General features: G+C 40.6%; 2 protein-coding genes across 2 annotated transcripts in view; both read right to left on the reverse strand.

The window, feature by feature from the left end:
- The window catches only part of zgc:153039 (uncharacterized protein LOC767698 homolog), a 56464-nt gene extending 39074 nt beyond the window's left edge, over positions 1 to 17390 (reverse strand). The window contains exons 1-6 of the mRNA XM_056374764.1: positions 16741 to 17390; positions 12951 to 13085; positions 12106 to 12243; positions 11544 to 11870; positions 8557 to 8664; positions 8349 to 8460 (exon numbers count right to left, since the gene is read on the reverse strand). Of these exons, the coding sequence (XP_056230739.1) occupies positions 8349 to 8460; positions 8557 to 8664; positions 11544 to 11870; positions 12106 to 12243; positions 12951 to 13085; positions 16741 to 16963 (1043 nt within the window). The 5' untranslated portion in view covers positions 16964 to 17390. The remainder of the gene's footprint in view (positions 1 to 8348; positions 8461 to 8556; positions 8665 to 11543; positions 11871 to 12105; positions 12244 to 12950; positions 13086 to 16740) is intronic.
- A 1028-nt stretch (positions 17391 to 18418) lies between these two features.
- On the reverse strand, positions 18419 to 27717 carry ccdc150 (coiled-coil domain containing 150). The gene is made up of 14 exons (XM_056374496.1): positions 26998 to 27717; positions 26572 to 26750; positions 25816 to 25884; positions 25573 to 25689; positions 25363 to 25492; positions 24160 to 24203; positions 23949 to 24020; positions 23648 to 23772; positions 22156 to 22333; positions 21978 to 22046; positions 21755 to 21850; positions 21453 to 21613; positions 21150 to 21243; positions 18419 to 20049 (listed from the first exon to the last, which is right to left on the reverse strand). The coding sequence occupies exons 1-14, from the start codon at positions 27341 to 27343 to the stop codon at positions 19894 to 19896; spliced, it is 1836 nt and encodes a 611-aa protein (XP_056230471.1). The 5' UTR covers positions 27344 to 27717; the 3' UTR covers positions 18419 to 19893.
- Positions 27718 to 27799: the final 82 nt, after the last annotated feature.

The following is a 27799-nucleotide window of genomic DNA, read 5'->3' on the forward strand; positions in this document are numbered from 1 at the left end:
GAGAGATAGTGGGTGAATAACAAAAGGAGTGAGCAACAGCTGTGTGGATGGATGGATGAATGATAGACAGGGAGAGGAAGGCGAGAGGAGGGGGAAGATGAGATGCTGTTGTTGATGCCAGGAGAAAGGGATGAGGGTAAGACAGACAACAAGAAGGAGTGAGGACGAGGGGATTCTGCACTTGTTGCCTTCCACTGGCGACCGTGTGGACAAGGAAGGAGGGAAAGACTGAGGACGGGGGGAAAAGATGGAACGATTGAGAAGTGACAGCCTTTGCATATAATATAATAACACACAAGGTTCCTGAATCTTAAAACTAGAAGAGCTGAAAAAGAAAAAGATTAGATTTTTGGTTTCTCCTGTAAACGGCTGGAGCAAAGGAAAAGTTTGAGGTTTTGGAAAATATAGTTACTTTATTTTATGTATGTATGGTAAAAATTTACCCTCCACACTTAGGTGATTAGTTTAGTATAAAGACTGGAAGTTAGCTTAGCTATCTCCCAAAGAAAATCTACCAATCAGCACCACTACAAATCACTAATTAAAGTGCTCTGTTATGCTAAGCTAAGCTAGTTCCTGGCTATACCTTCATATTTAGCGTACAGAGGACCGACTATCTTGTTGCGTCTTAGCAAGACGTGCGTATGTATTTCTATAAATGTTGAACTATTTCTTTAACCAGTTAAGGAGGCTTCAGGCTGCCATTAACCCTCCCCCTCAGATAAGACCCCTCTAAAACATGCATGTGCTTTGGTTGATATTGTATTCAAACTCACCAACAAATTTGCAATTAATTAATTTACCATAAACCGTCGACATAAAGAACCTGGGGCTGTTGGCGGCTGCATTTTTCCACCGGAGTCCTTTTAATGTTTTAAGCTTCTGTTTGTAAAGAGTTAATTCAGGGTTAATGTTCAGTTGCTTTCCATGCATACAATCTTCAAACAGCCAACACAGTTAATTAGCATTTTTGACATAATTTGTTTTCCATATGTAACACACACATGTAGTTCATTTTTTAATGAGTGTTAAAAGTGTTTTTTATGATACCTTCACTGTCGGATATCAAAGGCAAAACGTTTTAAAATTTTGCACCAAGTGACTTTAAGTTCAAACTTCAAACTGCTGCAAAGGAAGAAAAACGAAGCAGCACTTGTGTGTCGTTGCCCATCAGTTCCCCTATAACTTAGTTGTGTTCTACTTTGTTCTGCTTCCTCTTGCTGCTGGTATTGTTTTTTGGGGGGTTTTTTTGTATAAAGTATGAAAGATGGGAGCTGTGTAATTCACCACTCAGAGACACTTTCTACTGCAAACTAAACCTCAATAGTTTGTGACCCATCGTGAAACACTATCAGGATCACAGGGATGTTTAAGGAGGGAAAGGAACAAAGAAAATACTGGAACTGGACTCTCAGGTGGTAAAGGAGGTAAAGGCTTGTGATTTGTAATAGGAGAAGCTCCTGCAGCCATGAAGGGGTTAAAGCAGGAGGGAGGTTAGTGAGTAAAATAGTGAACAAATACGGGATTGAAAGATCCAGTGAGGGGAATGTAAACAGACAATGTGTGAGTGACACAGCAGAAATACAGTGAGTGCAAAGTGATGAGACGAAACGTGACTTTTCTGGAAAAGTGAGAGGAATTATGCACAGAGTGTGTGTGAGCGTGTGTGAGTGTGTGTGTGTGTGTGTGTGTGTGTGTGTGTGTGTGTGTGTGTGTGGGGGGGGTGTTGAGCAGAGATGAGAGACAGAGGCACTTCGGGGGGGTGTACGGATTGCACACACATTCACAAGGCTGCATGTCAGAGATAGCACAACAAAAGGAGGCCCAGCAGATTCAAATTAATATAATTATCAAGTCGGTTATTAATACAAAAGCGTCTATGGCGTGGGGCGGATTAGCCCACGGGTCACTGACGCACAGCACTGCGGGGAAGGAGTAGAAACCTGTGTGTGCGCAGTGTGTGGACTCACCAACACACACACACAGGAAAAAGTCAATCATGCAAAGACAGGAACCCCACACACACACACACACACACACACACACACACACACACAAAACCAGTTAATGTTCCATCATGAAACCATTTCAATAAACAGTGGAGAAGCAGACTGAGGTCTCACGCTCATTCTGTGTTGTTTTAACACACACACACACACACACACACACACACACACACACTACCAAAAGAGCTTGATAAAGTAGCGACAGGGCAATCTGTCATTGCTGGCTAGCTGGTCACATGAGGTTAATAGATTCCCCTCTATCTCCCATCCCCTCGGCCTTCATCGCCATCATCACTGGCCCTCTTACCATACTGGCATATCATCAGCGATAATCTGAGAAACAGACAAAATATGTCGCCGCTCTATTAACAGTGACCTGGAAACCGGTTGTACGTTGTTTACATCCAAATGAGCTTCATTTTCTTTTGCGGTGTGCAGTGCTAATAGCTGTGGAGCAGAAAATGTCTTCATACAGCTGTAAAAAAAAAACAAAAAAACACTCAGTGCCGTCAGTGCATCTGCAAAGTCAATCTCACAGTAACCGGGTTCCTGTGGAGCATCTGTAAAATTCCACAGTATTCCATAACTAAGTTGAATTACTTAGCTGGAATGCTTCTGAAAAAATACTTAACGCTGAATTAAATGTCTCTATTCTGACATTTTTCTGTAGAGGGAGACGTTTCTATAATTCTGTATAATGGTGTGACCTGTGGAGCTCATTTCCTGAATCCCCTGACTTTCACAAGAGCTCCATGGTTCTCCAGGACTCTCATGACCACTGAGAACTCCACATATACAGGTGTAATAAAAGACCACTGTCTGCCAAGGTGCGTCATGCTGTACTTCATGTTAAAAGTCTGAACTGGCTGAAGCTGTCAAGCTCTGGGTTAAATTACCTCATCCCTCGTTATAACGAGCACACGCTGACAATCCCCCTGCCGTCTCCCCGGCTCACACCTGAGCGAGGACGCTGATGCTGTGAATCTGCGCACACGCTGACACAGGTAGGCTGCTGTAAAGAGGTCCCTTCACCGTGCAGTGTAATCATTTTCACCGGCTGCTCCCACCTCCCTCACATTCACCTTTAAATACAGTCTTAACTACTTTGCCTTTTAGAATTATGCAGAACTACAATTAGCCCAGGGTAGCAATTTAGCCTCATGCCTTATGAGTCTTATGTAAAGGTTAGTTTGTCACTTTAAATCTTCCTTTTTAAAAAGGGAGCACAGCTGGTTGGGAAGAGAGCGGGACTGCCACCCTTTGGACAACTAGGGCAACTACAACTGAATTCGGCTTTATTAACAAACTATTAGTGGAAACTTTATTTTTCAGCTTCTAGAATCAATGTCACTTGAATTGTTGTGCCAAGATAAATACTGGTCATTTTTTCTTAAATAAGAATTGATAAAGTTCTATTTGTTAACATCAATAACTCTTTATGTGACGCCACAAGCAGGATCTGTTTATAAGTGACAACTGGTGATTATTATGATCACTATATTTTACTATATTTACTGGAGTATTGCTTCTTTGCTGCCATGACAACTGAGCAAACTCCATCCCCCCTGATGAAGGCCATGGGATCAGGGAGAATTCTAGTAGGTCGTACTTGAGTTTAAAACAGTTTAAACACGTTTATACTTGATTGTGAATGATGTGTATAAACAGTAAACATGGGTGTTAATGGTGTTACAGTAAATCCGGTTACCTATCGGTGGCGCCATAACACGACAGGTGACTTTAATTGAAGCAGTCATATTTTAATCTGTGATAATTTGGTTAACTTGTCTTTCTATGTAATTTAATGCCAACAAACCTGCCGCCTACCTGGCAGACGTCTGCTTGTGTGTCTGAGTGTGTGTTATTTGGAATTGGTTGTTTGAGGTAAACGTAATGTGAAATGATTTTTTTTGCCTCTCTTGTCATGTTTTTATAGAAAAATCAACACAGTCTTTTTATATAAAGAAATTTCAGAGCGATTTTCGCGAAAAGCTTCCTCTGAATAGGAATGTGCTCTTGCTTTGATAACAGGTGACCAGTTTCCTCCTCACTTTCTACACCCATTTGCACTTGGAAAATAGATGTTAGTTGAATTTTTGTGCCGTGATAAATGTTGGTCTTTTTCTAATTTTATCGTACAAGAAATCAATAAAGTTTTATGATGCACTTTAGGTATTGTGGATAATATTTTTTCTAGGAGTGAGTCGACCTAATGTAGCAGAAACAGCAGAGAATGTAAATGTTTTCCTGCGAGCAGAAGATGAAGTACGCTGCAGCACGCTGCTTACAAACAGGTAATGCACAGAAGCTCCAGTTTCCTCTATTAGATATTAAAATAGATTGTTCAGCAGCAGGGACCTGTCACTATTGGCCCGCTTCTCATCTCCTGATAATGGCTCCTGGCAGGTCAGTGGGTGCGTTCTTGTGAGTTAGGTGTCAAATACTGGCTGGTGACTTTTCACCACAGTGCACAGTCAGACCATTGTGTTACTCTGGGGAAGTGAGAGTAGTAAATTCAAGTCATTACCAAGCAAAGGAGAAATTTTCAAATGGTGAAATTCAGTTGTGAAACACAGAAAATTCTGCTTAAACTTGTAAAAGCGAAACGAGAAATGGACCGTGAAAAATAAGCAAAGTAGACATAAAATAACAGGTCAAAGTTCAATGTGACAAATTTTGGTTTTCTCACATTAAACAGCATTAACAAAAACAGTCAAAACTCCCACCAGACATCTGGCCTATACGAGGATGAACATAAACAAGTGCACAATAAGGAAACACCCTCTAGCTGACTTTCCTCGTGCTTCTGAGAAAATGATCATATTCCATTAGTTCTTCTCTGAGGAGATAAACACTGATATCAGTTCAATTCTGGTCAAACTCAATAAACCAAACAACCCCGAGCTAACTGAAGATAAGACAAGGAGTGATGTTCCGGCCATGAAACCAATAAAACAGGATTTTACACCCCATCTGTGCTTATGTCTCCTTTATATTTCATACCCAAACAGTCTGCCCAGTTGGTGTTTCACTTTCTACTTCACCCCTCCGTTACTTTTCCCACCCTGCTTCTTCAACATCAATCCTTTACATAAGAAATAAAATCCTATGAGTTTCGCAGACGTGTTGTATGCAAAGCCACATAAGCTTTCACACACACACACACACACACACACACACACACACACACACACACACACATACACACACACACACTGCACATGGCATGATTTGACGTTACTGCTGACATCAGTGAAGCATGTTGCAGAACAGAAAAAAATATCCATTGATAAACTTGAGGGACATCTAGTAGCAACAGCACGGGTATAGGCATGCATTTCTCACACACACACACACAGGTCATGTGTGTCACGTGTGTCATGTGTGTCATGTGTGTCATGTGCCTCATGTGTTCAGCTCAAGCTTCAGTTCACACCTGATATCAGAATGTATATCAAATGTGTTTCAAGTGACTCGAGATCCGACTCCACCTCCCTGTTTCCATTTTATTCTGTCTGTGCAGAAACTGTAACCACTGCCTAACATAAACAACACACACACACACACACACACACACACACACACACACACACACACACACACACACACACACACACACACACACACACACACACACACACACACACACACACACACACACAGAGGGACTGCAGTGGCAATTTGCTATCGCACCTCAATAGACCATAAAACCTACTCTGTGTTGCTTGATGGGACCAAATCAATTGTGGGGATTCATCTGCATTTACACTACACTACATACTTTATATCAGTGGCTCCTGGTCTTTTATATTGTCTCAGGTGCAGGTACAGCCCTGTCAGATGAACTGAGGTACCCCGTTCCAAATGTGTTTGTTTGAATTGATTTCTACACTGAATGTTACTTAAGACTAGTGATTATATGAAACAATTTCAGCTGTTTATCCATTATTGTTTGCTGACTATCTCAACCATTATTCCTTTACATTTAGTTATCTATTTACTTTTAGCTAGCCGTCGACCTCCCTGCGCGCTCGCTAACTCGTTTTCATGCAGTGTGTGTTGTGTTGCACTGTGGGTATTTCTTTTCTAATCAAAAACTAATTTGTATTGTTCAAATTAGCTGAGCTGCTCTACAGTCTGTCCAGGATGCAGCAGACGTTCACCCTGGGGAACAAGTATCCCTGTTTCTGAATCACTGCTTCATGTGTCCACATGTGTGGTGACCATGTCCCACTGTGTCCACAATCGCGTTTCGAGCTGTGGATTTGTAATTACCCAAGTGTGAACAAGGCCCCGCATATACACACAGGTCATGTGAGGGACCCGTTGTGGCCTCCTCGTTGGGTCATGTGAGCAGGGGCTCAGTGCTGACTGGGCCCCACTTCAAAACACTGACACAGCCCCCAGCCTTTATTGATGAATAAATAGCTGCATCCCCAACATAAAGGTCATTTTCTTCAAGCTGATCTACTTTAAAAACCTATGAAAAAAAAAAAAAAAACGGTATAATGCAGAAGTAATTTGTGTGATTGTAGGGGGAAAGATAAAGCACTGCAGAGGTGAAGAAAGTGCGTAATACTCTGTCTCTTATCAGTGAGAATGAGTGTGGGAGGCGGACGCAGGGAGGACAGTGTGGCAGGGTAAATGATGGCAGTATTGATCTCCGATGCTCTTTTATAGCCCTGTCATGTCAGTTTAGCACCTTGGCAACACTCGCTTTAGAGCTACATCAATACCGAACTCTGGCACTCAGCAAAAGACAGATAGAAAGAGGCAGACAGATAGAGGGAGAGGGAGGACAAATAAATAGAAAGAAGTAAATACCCACTGCAACATCAAGGACCCATGCTTTACAGCTCCAAACTTAAGAGTGAAGTGAGGACACAGACACCAAAGTTATCCATGTGTCACTGATTGGCTGCTTTCGCCATTTTTTTTTTAACTTTTTAGTTAATTAAGTTAATTATAACTATGACTAAAAGTTAACTACAACTGGAGTTCTCCACAAAGGATCAATTTCAGGCTTCCAGGTTCCAGATTTTTCCAGTGAACTGTTCCTTTAAGAATACACAACGTTCACGCGGCAACTCAAAATCAGGAAATGAGGGAAAAAAATGAAAAAATTGTTTTAAATCTAAATGCTAAATGCCAATATCATGCTAATATGAAGCCAAATGTGACAGATGAAGATAAAATAAACAAACCATCATTCACACACACATCTTTGGCGTGTGATTAAAGAGCACTGGAATGAACAGATAAACTGGCTATTTGGTCTCTTTACTTCTGGTTCAGCTAGCTGGACACTCTGTGTGATAAAGTGTTAGCTTCCTGTAAATGACCCACTGATCTACTGAGGTCACCAACGATTTCACTGTCTGGCTGCGAGTTTGTCTATGTCCTCGTCCTCTTTCACCTAACAGGTACTCGTTTAACCTGTTGTTAAAATAAGGGTCTATTTGCAGGTGCAAGCAGGTGGTTGTCATCGTCGCATGACAAGAGCGTCGGCTGTCGTCGTTATAATACGCCCTCTGAGCAGCGGTACGTCTTCAGACGTTTCCTCTAGACTGTTAAGTAAACAGCTGTTAATGCTAACGCTGGCTATGTAGCAATAGCTGCTTTGATTTGCTTCTATGACAGTATTATAGTCATTATCATACTGTTGTCAAGTGGTGGCTGGATGGACATTTAGTTAAGATTTTAAACTGAAAATAATGAGTGCAAACCTAAAACACGGCCATGTTGTTGCCAGCTCTCAGTTCTAAATGTACTTGCATGTTTGGATGAATTTGTCCCTGCTACTACTTTTATAAGATGAGTACTGGAGCTGTATTAGCAATAACATGAAAAACAATTAATGAAAGACCTGATTGTCCCTCATTTCTTTAAACGATCGAGTGTCAAAAATGAGCTGGGACGGAGACCCACTGGCCATACATGCACACAGTACTGTGTTTTCATTGTTCTGCCTACTTGCATTTCTGCCGTTGTTCTGATTGATTAACTGACACCTGGAGTTGGATAACACTCACTTGGAATAAATGGTTTTGTAATCGGGCTCCACTGATGCTCCAATTCTGTTTGGTGAAGCAGAAAATGAACCCTGGTTGCATTATCTGATAGCCACTAACTACTGGATTTCATCTGCTGAGAGCAAAACATGCTAACATCCTTTTCTACAGCACTGCACTTCTGCTCTTATCAACCCCAGGGTTTAATGAACTTGATCTGTGTGGATTTATGTTCAATTATTGGTCGTTTTAGTGTTTTGTGATTGTTTGTGTGTGTGTGTGTGTGTGTGTGTGTGTGTGTGTGTGTGTGTGTGTGTGTGTGTTAACTGACCGGTCACAGGAGCACGCCACCAGCACACTGAGCAAGTTGTAGATGATGAAGGTGAAGATGACAGCTGTGATGGTGCCGCGGGGGATGGAAGAGCTGGGACTTTTCAGGTCACCTGGAGGACAGACAGGTTCACTCTACGTTCATAGAAAAATAATCAGGTCACCCACACACACACACACACACACACACACACACCTGCCTCCCCTACCTGACATGTTAGAACCAGCCATGATGCCGGTGCAGCCATTAAACATCACAGCGAAAACGGTGGCAAAGGTCATCATAGTTTCTGTTGTGTAATCCACAGTGTAGTCAGCTGTTGGAAGAGGAAACAACAGTTAATCCCTGTAGTTGTGTGTCTATCAACATGGCCAACACTCTGTACCTGCTCGCCACCCAACTTAATCGTGTTTGACAGCGTTTGAACTTTGACTTAAAACCATTTTATTCAGATCTTATGTGTTGTTTACAGAGCAGTATCTACTTAATCTCAGCTGCGAGCTGTGACAGGTTTCCTCTGTTTCCTCTGTTTCCTCTGTTTCCTCTGCTTCCTCTGTTTCCTCTGTTTCCTCTGTTTCCTCTGTTTCCTCTGTTTGCGTCTACGCACCAATATTTCAAAAAACCCACATTCTTTGATGAGGCTGAATGTGTACAATTAGAAATACATATATGGATCACGCCTAACACTTTAACTTGAACTAAAAACAAAAACAACATTTTCTTCCTCATAAGATGCAGCAGCATTTTACCTGAGGGAATTCCAGCAACAAAACTCATTAAAACTACTGTGCTTTATTGATTAAGGTATGAAGGTAAACAAAGTCCATGATTGAACAGCTAATATTACAGCTGTAGTTATATTTGTAAAAACACTTGATACAACAGTTTGATGGAATGAAATAAACATGTAAAAGTAACGAGAGGAGACCTGCACTGCCACTCCACTGTCTTGACTCTTCTCTCTTAAAATATTCACAATGAGTTCATTGAAAATCATAATTTAATATGTCTCTGTGTGTGTTTGCTTTCTATTTCATTAGATCTCAGGATAATCCAAAGCTTGTTGTGTGTAATAGTTCTCACGTGTGCCTGGGTGCATGCCCAAGTTACAGCAATTAGCTTAGTCATGCTTAATCATGTGTTTGGATATAATTCCCTGCAAACGGAGTTGAGCGCCTGGTTGGTTTTCCGTGGACATTAAGAACCGGAAAACATGTACAACATCTAATTACAGATCAGTCAAAATCTCTGTCCTCTGCCAGTTATGTATTATGTGATTATGTATTTTCAGAAAAAAACAGAGGTGGCAACAGGACAAAGCACTCACTGCCACCACAAAGCCTCTGGTTCTATTCCCAGTAGAGCTAATTTCAGCTTCATTAGAGCCGGTGAGGGACCATGTCCTTGTCACTTGTCACTGCATTAGTGACTTGCACAACGAGGGCTGGGATCGAGTTGGCATAGTGTGGAATTCAACACACACAAGACATTTTTGATAAATACAGCTGTTTGCTTTCGAAGATTGATACCACTCTCATTGTTCTACAGTAAAACATAAAGTTATCACCAGCAGCCAGTTAGCTTAGCTTAGCACAAAAACTGGAAACAGAGGGAAACTGCTAGCCTAGCTTTGTCAAAAGGTGTCCACATCTGCCTAACACAACCTCTAAAGCTCACGAGTTGGCATGTTTGATGTAATTTCTTTAATGTGTATAAGAGCTTTTATGAAGGTTTATGAAAAGGACAACTTCTTATTGACTTCTGTAAAGTGTGACTGCGCCCATAAGAGACATTCAGTTCTCAGCATTGACACCATATCAGTGTAAAGTATGGGAGAAAAGGGGATTCTACATTTACTGAAATTTAATTTACTGAAAATTTCATCTCCCTATTAACCTCTGTATAACTCTACTTGAAAGTATGGCGTTGTAGAGGGTTTAAGAGTGCTGAAATGCAGTTAAATAGCTTAACTAGAGGCTAAATCACATCAAAGCCTTAGTTTGTACATTAATTCAGTCAAAAGAAGTTATTATCACTGTGTCTTTCATATTGCACTTCGGTCACAAGCTAGCGTCATTCAAACATCTTATTTCAGAGCTGGTTTTTATTTGCACAGAAGGCTCTGAGGAGAATAATATGAGAGTACACACCTACGACTGTTGACCTTTGTCTTAGAAACACTTCTAAGTTAGTCAGACTCTCCCACACATGGTTTATACAAGTCTGCCATTTGCCTGATGTTTACATCTCTTCCTCCTCCATAACTGAAGTCTTGTTTTAGAGCTTAGCTGACGACTTTCTGAGAGCAACAAGATCAGATGGAGCAACACAGTGTAGAGTGTGATCACCACCGCACTCTGTTTTCTTTGATCCAAACCCAAATGGGAACTTTTACTATGTTTTATAAAAAACTTATGAGTTCAGAAGTTCAACAGTAGCCCAGAGATTTGATAACCTTCCCCTTCCATGAGGTTTAAGGATCGATTAAAGGAGGAACAGCAGGGCGTCGTGTGGCGTAGTGGTCTAAGCAGGCGCTCCATGTGTAGAGGCTACAGTCCTCGCTGCAGCTGGCCCCGGTTCGAGTCCCGCATCGGACGGCCTTTACTGCATGTCATTCCCCCTCTCTGCCTCCCCATTTCCTGTCTCTCTACTATCCTGTCCAATAAAGGCATAAAAAGCCTAAAAAAATATACTTTAAAAGGAGGAACAGCAGCTTAACAGGTTAACTGTTAAAAAACGATGCACTATAAAGTGCAAGTTTTTCCATAATAACATACTTAAACTACTAGTGTGACCTACAACTGACACAAAATCCAAACAAATTTACTATTTGAGCAATGAATTACATTATAATATAAAACTGCTCCCTCACTTAAAAACAGCAACGTTCCAGCTCTGTTTTGTTGTTATTTAATACAAGTTTAAAATATTTAAAAAAGCTAATTAGACAGATGCAACCCGGTACAGTATCCAAACCACAGTTCACACCACCTCTTTCCTCATCTGAACTATTCTTTTATCTATTCAATTCTTAACAGTAATTACAGATTATTTGTTGGTATCACTAATTCAAATCTAACTTTGATTCGTATCATTGTCGTATCAGAGATCAAATCAGGCAAATCATGTGTGGTATGAGCACAGAACTTATTTGCGACTGTCGTCCCATTTCTGGACCAGCCTCCTCCATCTTACCCCACAGGTTCCCGAGCAGCGTGTCCAACTTGAAGCCGGTGAAGTTGGCCGTGGTGGGAACCACGGGGCCGGTTCCATTCACCGCCGGGTTGTGCGTGGCAGATCTGGGCAGGATGATGGTGTGAGGCCATACGGCGAAGAAGCTGACGAAGATGGTGCCCAGGACGAACATGACCACCAGGAAGATGATGAAAGTGGCCTTGGCGTAGATGTGGGCCCCCACCAGGCACACCAGCAGGCACAGCAGGGCGACGGCTGTACCGTAAAGCAGAGACCACCAGTAACCTGACGGCAGGACCTGGTAGGGGGAAGTGGCCCCGGTCCCGTCTAGGAGAGGACGAGATGTGTGATGCTTATAAATTGACTGAATGTGTTCAAGAGCTTCATTTACCCAGGAAACATTGCTTTACTTTCTCTTCTAAAAACCCTGCATTTACACCTGAAAATTCCTCTTCCTCTGGGAAACACATCTGCAAATCTCTTGCTATTCCAGGAATGTTTATGACACGGTTATGACATGTTGAGCTGGACGCATTTTACGAGCTGTAGAAATCAAACTCACCCTCTGGCACGCCAAAGGTGCCCACGATGGCCTCCACCAGACCCAGCACATACAGAGCGCTGCCACACACATTAGCCAGGAAGAACATGATGCCGATGCTGCCACCAAACTCCGGACCCAGCGCTCGGCTGATCATGTCTGAGTGACGTTAAGGTAAAGTACTCTGACAAAACAGGCCTGTGTGTATGTGTGTGTGTGTGTGTGTGTGTTTTTGTATTTCTAATCCCATAGAAAACCATTAGAGTTTAAGACCTTAACATCAGTGAAAACGGGGTATTTAATTTCATTGGATTTCTCTTTCACAGAGGGTAAATATTAGACATAGGCTTAGGTTAGGGATTACAAGAAGCATAAAGAATATAATCATGGTTGGAAGGTTTGAATACAGTCAAAGCAAAGTCCTCCCAAGCATGATAATAATGTGTGTAGATACAACTTCATTCCAATGCCCTTATCAAGATATTATGACAAACGGGCCAATGAAAAGTGACAGTAAACTGCCCGGTTACTGAGGATGATCCATGGATATAAATATCAGATTATATGATGCATATATATCATCTGATAAACAGCACTGATTGGAGTCATTTACCAAACTGCTGGCATGGAAGCACATTGGCATTAATCTCAATCACAAGTGCTGAACAGCGTCTTCTAGTGCAATCACTAAACAAATCCAGCTCCGTTCAGTGTCACAGACGATGCCTGAGTGAAACAAAGACACTGTCTGTTTAGTGCAGCGAGGAGGAGTGTGTGCATTCTGTCGACATCTTGACCACCGACGATGTTACTGATACTGCGCTAACTGTCATGTGACGCTGTGTGTGTTGGCGATATGAGGATACAATAGGCTCCGCCGGCGTCCAGGGCTCCATTGGTGGAGATAGCACAGACTGACAGCACGGTCATACAGATGATGAAGTAGGCCACCAGGAACATGGCAATAGCTTGGTACAGTCCAGACTGGCCAACCACAAATCCTAGAAAGAGAGAACACACACACACACACACACACAAAACACTGATGATCAGCTGACTGGACACAGGACTCCTGGCCTTGCACTAACATCAGAGAGGTTAGAGCCTACACACAGTACGGGGGGTGTAGCATGTGAATCACATTAATACAGCCAATAATCATCAGCACATCAACTCTTTGATTTGAACCACAGACATAAATACATATTGGATGCACTGTGCTTGTAGTTGATGTGATAAAAATATAATAATAACAATTTAATAGTGAAAATATTTCTGGAAATTCCCTGAGAGTGCACAAAATGACACATGACAACACACACTCGTTGCTAAAAGAGAAACTGGAATCACAAGATGGAAATGTTTCCAGTTTCTCTTTCATGTCTTTACTGTAATGTTGACATCTGAGGATCTGTACCAGGAAACAGATAGTTCCCTAAATAAACAGTAAAAATCAGGAACTATTTTATCAATGAGAAAAATGAGAGAAAGGAAGAAATAAAAGAATCAGGGAGACAAACTAAAGGAAAAACTGAAAAATTAGTGGAGAAACAGGAGGACAGAGCCCCCATCCACGGGTCCTCAGGGGTCACTGAATGGTGTGATGAGTATGAAAATGATGTGAATCAGATGCTACGAACTTCACAGTCACCTGATCTCAACCCAGTGGAACACCTGCGGGAGATTTTGGAGCGACGTGTTAGACAGCGCTCTCCACCACCATCATCAAAACATCACATGAGAGAATATGTTTTGGAAGAATGGTGTTCGTCCCTCCAGTTGGTTTTTCTTTTAATTTATCATATGTCTGTTTATATGTACACACACACACACACACACACACACACACACACACACACACACACACACACACACACACACACACACACACACACACACACACACACACACACACACACACACACACACACACACACACACAGGCGTAGAGTGGCACAACAGTTAAGTTTTGCATCTATAAAATGTGATGCTACATTTCCTGTCCCATTGTTAAGGACAGCTATGTGAATAAAATTCATGTTCAAAATTTGGACATTCAAATAAAATGGTGGACAGGTAATAAGCACAGTATATCGCACTTTACAGTAAAAAGGGAGTGATTCTGTTCACAGCCAATCGCCGTATCCCAAATCCATACTACATTCTGACTCTAAGCAGATGTTTAGTGTGCAGTGTGTTCAAACTAGAAAGGTGAACATGAATATGAATTGAATATGGCAAATTTTTGAGTGTGCTGCTGATGCACAAAAGAAATGAGGAACTACACGCAGCCTGATAAAATATAAATAAATTGCGCTCAGCTGGGTTGAGGCCCACGACTGGCTGGTCAAGTGCTTGAAGGAGGGAACTTAGGGGAGACAAGGTTGTTGTCCTTATTTAAAAGCAGGATTTTATTGACCCCTAACTCCTCCAAAAAAGATGATACTTGTTCTTAAAACGATATCTGCAAACACACATTTTGCAAAAAAAAAAGAAAAAAAAAAGAAAAGAAAAAGTATTTCAGATATTTGAAACGAGTGATTAAAATAACTTAAATCTCACAACTTCATGAGCAAAGTCATGTGCATCTAATCAAAGTGTATGAGGATATGTCAGTGTCACTACACACCATGTTAGACACGCATTTACAACATCATGATCACTTTCTTCTTTCAACGACTGTGACCTTTGACTGTATATATTTATATAAAATCAATGACTGCGACTAACGGCATGTTTCCATGATCTGCCTTTATCCTCGGTGCTGCTTTGGATGTCACATGATCACAAAGCACTGGACCCTAAATCTCATGGCACAAAGTACCAGGTTATGAAGAAGGCAGCAAGCACAGTTAATAAATGTTAAAAAGGTTTTTAATAAGGGTTTTCTTTGTTTTAGCATTAATGGCGATTTTAAGCACATTTTTAAGAAGGTAATGTTTTTATTTTAAATATCATAAAAAATATACTTTGATTTATTAGGATACATTAGGTTATGATAATAAGCGTATGATGGCAGTTTAGTCTCTTCATGCTCACATATGTTGAGGTTTTCGAGGCTGGTAAATTTACAAGTTTAGTTTCACATCCACAATGACACCGCTGTTATTTCCTGAACAGACTTAACATGCTACAGACTGAGAATAGCAGTCGAAAGTTCCACACAGACAGCTACTATGTGTGTCCATGTGAGTCTGTGCATGTGTGTGTGTGTGTGTCTGTCTGTGCACTTTGTGTGTTCACTGCACAGCAGCTGACATCTCACGAGACTGAGGGGGAGCAGGGGGGGAATGTGAGAGAGAGAGTGAGTTAGAAAACAACTTTGAGGTACAAAAGGGACACAAAAAAAAAAACACATACAAGCACACAAACACCCAAATACTTGCAACTGAGATAACAGACAAGAGAGGATGAACTCAAGTCTGGTCTCTTTCTTTCTGCTGAGACAGTGGGAACGTAAAAGCTTGGTTTGCATGACCCTATGATTTCTTGCTTCACAATAGCGGTTTTTCATAGGAAAACAGAACTTTAACCCACTTCACATTGCCCAAAATTACTCATTTCAGCTTTTTTAACCTTAAACTTATGCAATATTACACGAAATGAAAAGAATACTTCTGCAGTGCCCACAACAATGAGAAAGATTTGACCTGTAGAGACCAGTAAGTTAACCAGTTAACTTCCCAACAGATAATAACACTTTGAGGACAATGTTACACATACTCTATTTTGTATCCCTTAAATATTAAAATCCTGTGCATCTTAAGCTCATCCCTTTTTGCTGTAATCAAACTTCTGCAGGTGTTAGAACAGTTTTGCAAGGGGAGGTAGGCTGTGCGTAAAGAACAGTCTTATCAAATATTTCATTTTTACCTAGTAAATGTAAATACGGAGGAAAAGCTCTCCTTATGACAGAGAATATTCAGCCGCCTAGCAGTTGACTGTGTGGGATTTTTGATTGATTTAATGTAGAAAGCTAGTGATTTTCTCACTGAATTAAATTTACTGCTAAATTTAGTGACATAAAACAGCCTGATGCAACATTTCATTGGTGATTTATTCTAATCAAGCAATGCACAAATAGTTTCCGTCTATCCAGACTTACTCTCACATTCCTACCACAGGTTATCATGACAGATGCACAGAGCATAAACAGGGGGTTTTGAGGGCAGATGTGTCTATGAAACCTGATATGACTTCCTCAAAACTTAAAAAACCTCTTCTGTAATTCATTTGCTTCTCAGTCTACGTGACCTTTAAATGAACAGTACAGCATTGTAAAAAATTATAAAGGGACAAAAGCTTATAATTGATTCATTACACCAGTGCAAATATTATCAAGCACAGTTTTCTTACTATTAACTTTCAAGTAGTTTACACGCCTCATTAGTGGCCTGCATGCTTATTCAGATAGATGAACAAAGTTTATGATACTTAAACATGATGCATTTGATGAATGGCGTGCATGCCGAATTCACCTGTGGCTCCTAAAAGGCGAAAAGGTTCCTACCAGTTATGTTGTAAACCTTTACTGAAACGCAAGGAGACGTAAACAACGTAAAATCTTATAATTGCTAATAGAGTTTGGCGCGCCTCCGCTGTTGAGCAATCACAACACAGTATGCACTGATTTACGTGGGCATCACCTTTACTCACCTATTCTGAGAAAGACCACAACGCTGAACATTGACAGCAAAGTAGGGATCACGACACCGAAGAAGGTGGAGAGTTTCTTCGGTTGTTGCCGCTGGTGGGTAGACCTCTGCCTGGGGCTGCCCGGGTGCCGCTCCGGGACCTGCCCGGCCGGAGGTGACCGCTGCTCGGATTCATTGACGCTGGTGGAGAGGCGATAGTGGAGAAGCGGGGTCCGCTCTGTCATAGTGAATCCTGCCTCTGGACAAGCTTCACAACTTCATAAAGTGCTCTTAGTAATTTCCCTGCGAGCTGTCACCGCAGATGTGGGCCAGAAATCGGACTAACTGTTTCAACGAATATGTCCGACACGTTAAAAAATTGCGTCCAACGTTTTTCTTTCCCTCGGACGTTAGTTAAGGTTTATCAGCGACGCCTCCCAGAAACCGACTGGTAAAAAGTCAATCACCTAGCTACATAGCTAACCGGGAAAGTGCTTTTGTTATTAGTAAAATACCTTAAAATAAAACCGACGTAGTAAACTTACATATTAAAATAAGCAGTCCCTTTACATAGTATTAAAATGCCAGTTACAAGTCCACACGAGCTGCCCATATCTAGCCACTGTGGCTCTGGATAATTTCCTCGTAAACTATTGAATAGAATATCATGTGATTTACGAACGTTAAGTCGCCGCAATCACAATTAGAACTTCCGGTTGTGACTATCAGTATAAAAGCTACTGACAAGGTCCGTGCATGAAGTATCATTCTTCCGCAGTTGTTCACGCTGTATAATGAAAAATGTCAGTTTAATGGGTATTGCCTAATTTCATTGTCTTGCTTATGCTGAGTGAAAATGTATGTTTACGTTTGTATGTTTACGTTTGTGAGCTCAACAAGGGACTCGAGAGCCGGAAATAGAAACAGCTCGTCTTCAAAGTAAAGGTTGCACGTTTTGAACAAACATGCCGGCTGCAGCGGTCAATTTAAGGAGAGCTAAACTAAATAAATAAACAAACTGTCTAAAAAAAAAAAAAATGAACACAATTCATAACTGTTATCGGTGTTTAAATGCTAGACCAAAACTGATCAGGAATACATTTTCAATGAACACAGGAATTATTATAGAGTCCTTGGTTTGTTCTCCCATATTTGTTTAAAGTGAGAATGTATTCATGTACTGATTTTTGATTTAGAATTGTACATAGTTGTTTGTTCAAGATCATATCATAGAATTTGACCCGTATGTGCACTTTTATTTGTAGAAATATAATCACTCACACCTGACTGACTGTCATTTAATGCCTTACTATACTATAAGGTTTTTATGCCTTACAATACTAGGAGGATTTATGACAATTTTATGCCTTGAAATACTATCATATTTTATGACGTTTTTATGCCTTACTATACTAAGACGTTTTTTTGTTTTATTCCTTAATATACTTTGACCCCTTTATACCTTAGTATACTATGATGTTTTATGCTTCACTATACTATGAAGTTTTTTCGACGTTTTATGCCTTACTGTATTTTTTTACGTTTTTAAGCCTTAGTGACCCATAGTTACAATATATAAATGAGAATATAATAATATTCAGAGAAATAAACAAACATTTTATAATTAACCAGGTTGCATAGTTCATCAAGTAGCAAACTGCCTACCAAACTTGTAATTATGAAAAAAAAAACATACTCCGTACAATTTAATCACAGGTTTATTTATTAAACACCTTTTTGATGACAACAATTAAGTTATGAATAAAACGAATGTACATCAGCTGTACTACACTGACAACTGCTTCACAATCTGAACTTGTGTGTGAGGTGAATACATACTGTACATCTCTGAGGTCACAGCATCACATCTATGAAGTCTGGCTTTGCTCCAGGTTGCAGTTCTGGTGGGTCAGTTCCATCTGTTTCCTACTGAACACCGTTTTCATGTTAAACTGGTCGATACTTTCACCTGTGAAGGTGGTGACTGTGCTAGAGCCGAACACATTCTGCTCTTCAAATGTTGTTACTATCATCTATCAACAACAGTAGAAAAGAAGTAAAAGCCAAGAAACTGAATCTGTGAACACTGAGGACAGAGAATAATAAACAGAACTAGAAAATTCCTGGAGAATTTTTGAATGTTCCTGCTGCTTGGTGCGTGAACTTCACTCCTCTCATTTCAATCTGCACAAAGGACGTTACCTTCAGTTTCATTCATGTCGTAGAGACTTATCCTGACACTGACCTCAGTCACTGCAGGTGTCCCTCAAAAAGCCTTTTGAAGGTGTCACAACTGGCCACAATAACCTCACACTGATGGTTTCAAACAATTTGTCCCCACAAACACAGAGAAGTTCTCAGAAGTTGATCTGCAATAATGCTACACCACTATATCCCCATATAGACGATAGCTGAGTCATTTTATGAAACGGGAGCCATTTGGGTCTGCAAGATTTGATGAGATGCATAAAGCACAAAAATGTGCAAAAGTGTGTTTCCAAATCTTAAAATTATTAAGTCAAGTACTCTTGCCATGATATTAAATGAGAAAATACTATTTATAAAGACTTTAGCCATTTTTCCTTAGAACATGGCAATTTTCACGTCCGTATTAAACAACATTTGTATCTAAAATATCACCATTAAATGTTGTTTTTTATCAAATCTTTATTATTGTCAGGATTATATCTGTGTCCCTATTTACATAAGATATTTTTTGAATAAAAACATACTTTTTTGTAAAAATGTAATGATTTGTGTGTGTCCCTCATTTTGATTTACCACCCTGTCACACTAACATGTTTTGTCTATAAACAATGTTCTGTTGCTTTTAACTAACACATAGTCCATAGACACCCGCTGGTCAAACAGGGCATTACACAATGGTGTGCACACAGCGCACAATCCTCCCCCAAGGAGACATTTTCGACCCTTCCCAGCAACATTAACGGTACTAATTCACTTTAAACATGTAAAAAAAATGACAACAGCTAACTAACTAACATATATTTCATATATGGAAATTCAACATATGTACATATACTACATTTGCATACGGCATTGTAAATTCAGATGTTAATAAATAAACCGTTTGGTTGATGGCATTAAAAAGCCAATGTCTTTGTTTGGGAGGGATGGCCGGGTTTTTGCACCCCTACCAATGCTGAGAGCAAATCTATGCCCTTGGTGTGATGGTGGCCTGGCACTGGTCTCTGCCCTGCTCCAGTTTGCAGTGTAAACTTCTGTTGATCACCACAGCCTGCTTCAGCCTCTGGGCCAGCCTTCTGTTGTCAACAGTGACCATATCCAAGGCCTTCTGCAAGGACTCCAGCTGGAGGGTTCAGACACACACACACACACACACACACACACACACACACACACACACACACACACACACACACACACACACACACACACACACACACACACACACACACACACACACACACACACACACACACACTTCTCTCTGTACATTGTGTATGTACATACCCTGTGAGTTCCCACAGGAAACACATACATGGCAATTATATTCCATTTTTCTAGAACCTGGAAAAATGGTCACGATAGAGGCTACATTACAACACGCCCACAAGGTTGTTGTAATCTAATTAATTAGGAATTGATTTGGGAATAAAAACCAAGTAAACAAAATATCAACTGAAATCATATGAACTTAAAAATAGATTTTGTTGAGGGCCTCTCAGCATTAGGTGATAATGAAGAACCTGTTCTGTAGGAACAGTTCAACATTTTGGCAAATACACATTTTCACTTTCTTGTTTTGAGTGTTAGCTACAACCAGCAACTTGTTAGCTTAAGTTAGCACTAACACTGTTAACAGGAGCAAACAGTTAGCCTGGGTCTGTCTATTTAGCAGCATCTTTATTATTAAAAAAAAAAAAAAAAAGCATATTTCCCACATTTTCAAACAAGTTGATTCATTTTGAATATCCTCAAACCTTTGGACACAAAAAATCATTTAATAAATTACTTTCTATTTTCCACTGATTCAGTATTGGCTAATTGCACAGATACACCAACTGTGTCTCACACTTAACTTGTTCTGACTCCTTTTTCACATTTGCCAATTTTTTTAAATCAATTTGTAGCCTGAAGAGTTGTTATTTATCTCCATTACCAAATAGAGTTTATTTCTGACTCCAGTGCAGAATTTCAAAGGAGAAATTTATATAAAGTCACCTTGTAAAGGGGTGAGGGAAGGGAATATTTCAATTTCTTGATGACATGAATAAAAGCAAAATGCATGTTTGACATACAGTAACTTAATTCCAACACATACTGTACATTATGTGTGTAAATTTCTTAATAGCTTCAACAGTAAGAAGAATACGGCTCCAAAGTTTTAAAATAACATTACACACAATATAAAAAGCCTGTATAAGTAGAAATAGTGTGATTTCTTACAGCTCTGTTGTTCTCAGAGTGAGTAGATGTCAGGAGTCGTTGGAGTTTCTCCACCTCCACTTGGTGTTTCCTGATTTCACTCTGAGCTTGCAGCCTGACACAGAGGGAAGCAACAGTGACATCACCAGTTACACAACTTAACATCATCCAAATAAATTAAACTCTCATTATACATACATATAAAGTGCAGAAAGAGTGTAATTACAGTTACAAATACGTCACATCAACAGTTTAGACGTGTCACTGACTTGACAGTATTCACAGCTGTCACATGTCGTGTTCGTGATCTGATGCAGTTCTGACCTGTGCTTGAGAGTGACCTGCTCTCGCCCCCCGAGCTCCTGATGCAGGCTCTGGCTGTGGAGGTGGAGTCTGGTGTGGGAGGCCAGGGCGCTTTCAAGGGTTTGACTGACCACAACCCCTGCAGGACGAGAGACACCCTGCAAGACCTCCAGATCACTCATCTACAGCACAACACAGGTGATATTACGGATCACTGTGAAGACAAGTTTATTCATATATCTGGGGTGGATTAAAACATTTTTTTTAAAAAAGGTAAACAGCAGTTTAATCATTTCAATTCAAATTCAATTCAATTGTTGTACCTTAAATTTCCCATGTAAATTTCCCAATTTTCCCATGAGTGTGCTGTTCTCATCCTGCTGACTCTGTAAGGCTGAGCTCAGAGATCCCACCTCTCGCTGCCAGTCACAGGTTCACAGGCCACCAACATGAAAAGAAAGCAGTACTATGACCAACCACTGAATGAGTAAAGTACATATTCTTGCTATCCTTCATCAGGTGGGATGTGACTCTAGCCAATTTTACCTTGGCTTCGCTCAGCTGGGTCTCCAGGCTGCTTTTCTCACCCTCCAACTTCGTAACAACAAGACACAACTGGTGGCCGAGAAAAGAAGGAACAGGGAGCCACAAAAGAGGAATTGTTTTACGTCTTGGTGCAACACTACCCATCGTGCAAAAACACTGCAGCATTTGTTGAATATACCTCATTTTTTGAAGCCTCCAGGTCTTTCCTCATGGCCTCCTCCTCTTTCTGGGCCATGCTCAGCTCCCCCTGCAGCTTCTCAATGGTTCGCTCAAGTAGCTCCTTCTGAGTGGCCGCTGTTTGTTGTGCAGTGGAGGAGCTCTGCAGGAGACGAGCATGTTCGCCTTTAATCTTCCCTCTGAAGAAAAGATATATATATATTTTTTTATGGCTAAAAAGTTGTTTCCAAAAACATTTTTCTTATATTTCATGACCACTTCAGGTCCAAAAGTTCTAATTGCATCACTAGCATCAGTGTTTTCCTGCAACTTCCTTTTAAAAAGAAAGTCTCTGAAGTAGCATATACACCGTTGGATAATACTGAATCCCAGACTTCAGACTATTATTGTAGGTGGCTGGGTCTGCAGCACAGTGAGACAGATTTCATTAAATGATGACACTGAGGAAGAGTCAAAACCTGAAAAATCCTCCATCATATCAGATGATGGCTGACAGAGACTGAATCTGATTTTTAATAAAGGACAACTATCAAATATCAGTCTGAGACATTATAAACCAATATATCTGTCTAACCTCACTGTTCTCAAATGTTAATATTTCCTCCTCGCCCACTAACATGTACTCCTCCCTTATGAGACAGTGAACTCAGAGATGGGAAACAGATGCAGCTGATTATTGCTCAATTTGCTGCTGATCCATCTGTCTGAGAGGTCATCTTAGAAATCGAATGTCTGCGAATCTTAACCGTTCGTATGGAGTATTTGTCCTGCATCTGGAAATAATTTGGGGCTAAAGTAGAAATCCAGTGATGTCACAGTGAGCTACAGTTAAGAGTAAAACTCGACTAATATGAATTACCTACAGTAGAACACTTCTAATGTCACTGAGAGCTACAACAGAACTCTAGTGATGTCATTGTGAGTTACAACAGAACTGTAGTGATGTCATTGTGAGTTACAGTAGAACTCTAGTGATGTCATTGTTCTCTACAGTAGAACTCTAGTGATGTCATTGTTCTCTACAGTAGAACTCTAGTGATGTCATTGAGAGATATAATAGAACTCCAGTGATGTCACTGTGAGTTACAACAGAACTGTAGTGATGTCATTGTGAGTTACAGTAGAACGCTAGTGATGTCATTGTTCTCTACAGTAGAACTCTAGTGATGTCATTGTGAGTTACAGTAGAACTCTAGTGATGTCATTGTTTCTACAGTAGAACTCTAGTGATGTCATTGTTCTCTACAGTAGAACTCTAGTGATGTCATTGAGAGATATAATAGAACTCTAGTGATGTCACTGTGAGTTACAACAGAACTGTAGTGATGTCATTGTGAGTTACAGTCAAACTCTACTGATGTCATTGTTTTCTACAGTAGAACTCTAGTGATGTCATTGTTATGTGACTCACAATGTTGTGACTTTCTACACTTGCTGATTGATACTTACTATAAAAGTGAGGAGGTAAGTTAAGAAACGAAGGTGAGACTCACAGCTCCTTCCGCAGGTTTACTTTGTCTGTCAGCGCCACCTGCAGCTCAGTCTCAGTGTTGCATGTAGCTGCCTTCAGCAGCCGGTCTTGCTCTTGCAGTTGCTTGACAACACGGTTCCTCTCTGCCTGAAAGACAGAGTGAAGCAAAGAGTCACACTGTCTGAGTGAACACATAGAGCTGAGAGCACTGACTACATTTATACTGTATATATACATGTATATATAAAAGTGCTCCTTGGAAAATGGCTCAACTGGATGAATGGCATCAACAAAGAGATGAGGAAATATTCGTGCGACCTGACCTGGACTCTATCAGCAGCAGCTTTCATCTTTCTGCCCTCTTTCAGCAGTTTGCTGTTTTCTGTCTGCTGCCTCTGCAGAGCCAGACAAACACTCACATGTATTCAACACCAACAAGAATAACATCATGTGCACTACTGATCACACATTTTATGAGATGAGACATTTACAAATGGTATTTCCATTCTCTGATCTTTCGTTCTCTGTACTTACTTCCAGTTCAGCTTTCAGCTCAAACACAAGGGAATCCTTTATAACTGTGAAAATCAAACAGAAAAATGTAGTTCAACATCTTAACATAATGTGTCGCACTGGAAAACAGATAATATATAAATCAGATTTCTGTAATACCTGACTGTAGCTAGAAATGGTGTAATATAAAAAAGCAGATAAATAAGTGACACAAATTCCAGCCTTTCCTTGAGATACAGTACAACATGCAGCAGGCTTGAAGGGACAGAGGAACAGTTCCACCTCTTGAGAAATTGTCTAATAATTGTCTGTTAAATATGAAGCTATGGCCAGGAGTTAGCAGGAAGGAGTAGCTACCACGGCTCTGTCTGTAAATTATAAAAATCCTCCCGCCAGCACCTCTAAATTGCACCAATTAACAAGTTATATATAATTTGTTTAAACTGTATTGTGGTGGTTTTAAATGTTATGTGCTGGACCCAGTCAGGGTGAATGTTTCAGTCTTTGTGCTATGCTAAGCTAACCAGCTGCTAGCTGTAGCTTTATATATAATGCAGAGCTAAGAGAATCTCATCAAACTCTCAACAAGAAATCCAGTGAGTGGATTTCCCAAAATGTCAAACTACTCCTTAAGTCGACATTTAACTTTTACACTTTGTTTCTTTTGAAGTCAGCATCAGGAAACTGCTCTGTTGTTGGGCCCAAACAGCAGCCATATTTTCTGTAAGTGTTCCAGTGCTTTGGATTTGAAAAAAACTATAACATGACAACTTATTAAGCAAAAAAGCCAAATATTCTTTAGTTTCAGATTCTAAAGTGTGAGAGTTCTCTGCTTTTCACTTTCTGTCTTATTTCATTGTAAATTTGGTTTTTTTTTTTGCTGTTGCTCAGACAAAACAAGCAACTTTTAAGATGTCACCTTGGGTTCTGAGAAACTGTGATAGGCATTTTTCACAATTTTCTACTTATAACCTTAGCCCACTTTGTAGTTCAGGCTGATGGGGTGACTTACTACATGAAAACGTGTCTTTCGCAGCCTAGAACAACTACCAGGCTCCTGAGTGAGGATCTGACCACATCAATATCTTGTAGGTGACCAAAATAACTCGAAACTTGACATACAGCTAGTGAAATATACTGAAATTTGTATGATGTACGTCTATGTTTTTCCTGAAAAGCCTTAGAACAGCATTGTGTGATGGTTGTAGCACAGCCACAGCTAACCTGTCTGTTCTCTGAGCTGCTGACAGCGCGCCTCCAGGTGTCTGCCTCTGTCTTTTTCTTCCTCCAGTTGCTGCCGACTGGTCTGAACCTTCACAGACAAGACCTGGCACTCGGACTGCAGCAGCAGACCCTGGGAGGTCAAAATCAAACAGCATATTAGCTGGTGTTGCTCATCCCTCTCATCACTCTGTGAGCTGTCTTACAGTGTACCTGTCTCCTCTTCATCTCCACCACTCTCTCCATCTCCTCAACCCGCTGGAGGAGCTCGCTGTGAGAGTTCATAGCTTCAGCGGAGCGGGCAGACTCCTGCCTCAACTGCCCTTTCATCTGACCATTAGAAAGTTTTGGAATTAATTTGCTCATTTTCAGTGGGTCAAGGGTAACGCAATAAATGTTTGACAAAAGATGACAGGGTATAAAAGGGCTAAAAAATTAAGGGAATTAGCCACACACCTCCTTAATTTTCTGACTCATCTCTACTTTGACCGTCTTCAGCTCCTCAGCAGCCACAGCCACGTCCATCTGGAGGGAAAAACAAATGTAATATTTACAGCCCATACAGTGCTCATTTCACCTACAGCACATTTTTGTTTTTTTTACCAATTTGAAACCAGCTCAGAAAATATTCTACTGAAGAGAAAATGGCAAGAAAACAAAAATAAGCTGCTGATGAAATCAGCCAAATAATCAATCATCCAAAGTATCAAAATGTCAAACAACACGTGACTGTAGTCAAATTATTTTTCTTATTTTTATTGTGTTCATTCTTGCTTCGTGCCTCAGAAACACATAATGGAAAAATACTGAATACATAAATATGTATCTTATAATTTTGGTTAAATACAAAATGGAATAGTTTAAAATGTACAAATCTGTTTTTTCATTGTCACTGAAACATTGTCCACAGCACTATGACACATCAATGATCACTGTGCAAAACAATGGAGAGGCTGTCCAAAATGTGGTTGTTCCAGAAAGTTTCTTTTGAAAGGCAGAAATCGACATTATACACACTCGGATCATTATAAAGTCACAGGGACAGAGTTTACATAAGTTATCTAAATCATTCATTTGGAAGTGAAAACAGTGGTAACTGTCAAAAACATTATCCCATCCAGTGGTGATGATGCTTCTCTGTGTCTATACTGAAAATGGTGAATAAAATGTCACCATAACTCTAACTCAAAAAAATATCATATATAGTGTTACCTTGGTAACTGTAGCTGCCTCCACTGTCTCCCGCAACCTCTGTACCTCTGTGTGAGCCTCATCTCTCTCCTGGTAAGCCTGCTGAAGTTGGTCCCTGAGCTTCATCACCTCCCTCCTGCAGGCCTGCTGCTCCTCCTCACTCTCCTGCTGCAGCGCTGCCAGCTGATTCTTCAGATGAGCTGCAACAGGAAATAGCTGTTTTCAACACATTTTATATATTTATATCTCTTCCTTATATCAATAATTATAGTTTTGCAGCTGTGAACTGTGTTATGTTTCAATAGCTCCCAGTAGTAGTCTATGTTGTTGTTTGGATACCACTGCTTCGCTGAACCCTGATAGTAGCTGCAACTGCAACATACCAATACACTGACTGAAATCACTAATGTTTTTCCTTTTGTCAGTTAGTTACAGAAAAGCCATTACCTGCGTGAGAGAGTTCCAGTTCTCTGTCAGTCTCCAGACGGAAGATGGTGAGTTTGAGGGTCTGTAACAGACTTTCCATGCGACACATACGGCTCACTAGAGAGTCACGCTGCCGCCACCGCAGGCCCTCATCTCCCAGGGCCCACTGCATCTTCAGGGGACTTTGTGTGGCAGCCATTGTCTCTGCAGAGCCCGAGATTTCGTCCCTGGATACTCCCAATGTACCCATGTCTCGGATTATACCTTCAGCCTCCTTCTCAGCCAACAGCAGGCGCCGGTGCAGAAGGGCCAGAGTCTCTGGGTCTGTGGCCCCAGCACTGTGGAGCAGGGTGGCTGAGTGGGACATTCCCACACAAGGGGATTGGGTGCAGGCACGTGTTTCTGCCAATGTCGCTTCACTCCAAGTACATTTTTGAAGTTTCAAAAGCTGGAAGTTCACTTTATCTACTGTTAGGTTTACTGCTGTAACCCATAAAGGTTTAAGGACATTGTAAATGTCTTCTTATTGAAGTCAGACACGAGCTACAGTCGCTACTACTTTCTGGCACCATATTTTACAATGAACGAACTGCAAAACGCGCAAACAAATTACAGTGACAGGATATTTCAAGTTGCAAGAACAACAAATAAAGTTTTTTAAAAAACTAAGTAAAACTTCGATATTACCATTTAAATCTCAGAAATAGTCGCTTTCTCAAAGTCAAAACAGTACTGGCTCAGCTTTTCTCACCATAACCGCCGCTACTTCCGGCATCTGTCTCCATAGCGACGCGTCTTGGTGCTTCACTTCCAAACATTTTCT

Source organism: Seriola aureovittata, chromosome 4 (genome assembly GCF_021018895.1).
Source record: "Seriola aureovittata isolate HTS-2021-v1 ecotype China chromosome 4, ASM2101889v1, whole genome shotgun sequence".
Taxonomy (NCBI): domain Eukaryota; kingdom Metazoa; phylum Chordata; class Actinopteri; order Carangiformes; family Carangidae; genus Seriola; species Seriola aureovittata.